Source organism: Bactrocera dorsalis, chromosome 6 (genome assembly GCF_023373825.1).
Source record: "Bactrocera dorsalis isolate Fly_Bdor chromosome 6, ASM2337382v1, whole genome shotgun sequence".
Taxonomy (NCBI): Eukaryota; Metazoa; Arthropoda; class Insecta; order Diptera; family Tephritidae; genus Bactrocera; species Bactrocera dorsalis.
Window position 1 is genome coordinate 4,785,762 of NC_064308.1, and position 2,608 is coordinate 4,788,369.

A 2,608-nucleotide genomic window follows, 5' to 3' on the forward strand; every position below is an offset into this window, starting at 1 on the left:
CATACCTGAGACAGAAGGAGACTCACTCAGTTTAATAAAACGATGGGAAAGAATCAAGATTCTCCATCACGAATTCAGCCACAGATGGAAGGAAGACTATCTCAAAGATCTCCATAAGAGATATCGCCGGAAAACGGCCCAGAAGGAAGCCAAGGCAGGAGAATGCGTAATCATACAGGACGAATGCCTTCCTCCAACAGAATGGCGACTAGGCCGCATTGAAAAGGTTCATCGAGGATCAGATGGTCACATAAGAGTAGTCGATGTGCGAACACAAACCGGCATATTAACTCGATCAGTCACCAAACTGTGTTTTCTTCCAAACAGCGAAGAACACCTTCAAACTAAACCGCAAAATAACTCGCAAAATTAATCAAACAATAATAAATCAATTCCGCTAATTCGAAATTAACACGCGTTATAATCCGTACACAAACAAAAAATAAATTCAAACAAGCGCGTTGAAGACCAACTTATTATACATATACATATGTATAGATATGTAGCTACAACAACTACATTCTAATATTATAAACAAAATCAATTTAATTACAATTTTATATTCCCATAGAAATGGACGTAGAGGAGACCCAAACCACCTCCAACACCGTAAGGTCCGAAATCGCTATACCCAAAGCGTCGGCTGCACCCGTTGCCGCTCCTAGGACCAGGGTTATGCGACCACCGCCATCCGCCGAAGCAGTCAGGGAGATGAGAGAAGAGCAGCTATTGGAGCCACAGGGGCCTCCATGTTGCAGCCTGTGCCATCGCCCACACGCCCTGAAACGATGCTCCATTTTTAAGAGCATGAAGCCCGCTCAACGAAAACAGGTTGCAAGAGCCCATGGGCATTGCATGACCTGCCGGGCAGATGACCACGCCACCATAGAGTGCTGGGCCGACGGCCCCTGTCTATATTGCCAGAGGCCCCATCACACTCTATTCCATCGTTTTCCGCGCCGAGCCAATCCGTCGGAAAGTAGCACCAACACACGTACCAGACCACGTAGTGATGCTATCCGGCGTCGACGAAGCAGCCAATCAACCACAACGCGTACACGGCCATCTCCGCCACGCCACGCTCATCGTCAGCACCAACGACGCTCAAGAGGGTTGAGCGCTGTACTCAGTACACTACAACAGCTGCAACGGCTCCTAGCCGATTAATTCGCCTAGGGGGGCCGGGATGTTCACATGAGCTATGAGCGTTCTGCAGCATCCCACATCACATCATCACACATCACCACACATCACATCATATCACGTCACAACACCTCATCACACAACAGCTCACAGTATACCCCAATACACACACACGCATCAAACACCGATCACTACTACAACACTGCAACACAACAACCATACGATCATCAACGAGACGACTCGTAATGTTAGCCAATATTCACCACCCAAATCATCAAAAGGGATTGACCCGACCGGGATTGCTTTATCACCGTTTCATCCGTGAAGAAAGAGAGTCGTCCGCGAATTTAAGTTTTATCAGCATTCTTTTTGCATTTTGCACTTGTGCTACCGCAAAAATCACCGCAATCTCCGTTTTAATAAACCGCCAAGTGACGGGAGTGACGTGACATAGCAAGTTCGCCAACCGTGTACCACCGTGGGTTTCGCAAAAAACCCAAGCAAAGTGTGCATATATTTATACATATTTATATTGTGTAACTCTACTTAATAAACCTTTTATAAAGTGTGTGGAAAGCAGTGTGTTTTATTTCCCACCTCAGAATTATCTTACAACACGTAAGTATACTAGTGGCATACGTGAACAATACTTAAAATACAGATACTTCCGCATTAAACAAGAGGATGCGTATTCAAACTTGCAACCGATAGAAGGGAAGCGTGTTGGGGCCATATGCTTCATATGCTTTTTACCAGTAACCTCCCATCTGATTCTAGTTATATGACAGCGACATTTGCGGATGACACAGCTTTGTTAGTAGCTGAAGAGTCAACTTCAGTATCTAGTCGACGAGTGCAGACAGCAGTCAACGCAATTACTAATTGGGCATCTAAGTGGCTCATAAAATTAAACGACACCAAATAAATTCATGTCGACTTTAAATTGAAAACGCTGGTATATTGTACAATTTATATAAATAACATTCCTATATTACACCATAACAGTGCTAAGTACCTAGGTATCACCTTATATGCTAAGCTACGCTGGAAAGAGCATGTCAAAAAAAAGAAGCCAGCTTGATATGAAAATTGGCAAACTTTACCACCTAGTTGGCAGGAAATCTAAGCTATCAATACAAAACAAACTGTTATTATATAATCAAGTCTTAAAACCAGTTTGGGCTTACGGAGCCCAACTATGGGGTTGCTCAAGTCAAAGCTGTATTGCCAGCATTTCAAAGTAAGGTACTAAGGAGTTTGGTTAAGCTCCTTGGTACATTAGATCTGCTGACCTGCACCTCACGAACTGAGGCTTAGGACAGCACGTTAATGAGGAAGCCTCCAGACTCATCGAAACTGCTGGGCGAGAAATAAGGTTGAAACGCCAGAAGCATTCCGACATAGTAAGACAACAGTAGCAGCAAATGTATTTCTTAGCATTTAGCATTTAAGTATCTCTCCCAAT

The 2,608-nt window shown here is 44.1% G+C and overlaps 1 protein-coding gene across 1 annotated transcript; it reads left to right on the forward strand.

The window, feature by feature from the left end:
• The first annotated feature begins 568 nt into the window (after positions 1 to 568).
• On the forward strand, positions 569 to 1,784 carry LOC125779183 (uncharacterized). The gene has a single exon (XM_049459825.1). The coding sequence runs from the start codon at positions 574 to 576 to the stop codon at positions 1,165 to 1,167; it is 594 nt and encodes a 197-aa protein (XP_049315782.1). The 5' UTR covers positions 569 to 573; the 3' UTR covers positions 1,168 to 1,784.
• Positions 1,785 to 2,608: the final 824 nt, after the last annotated feature.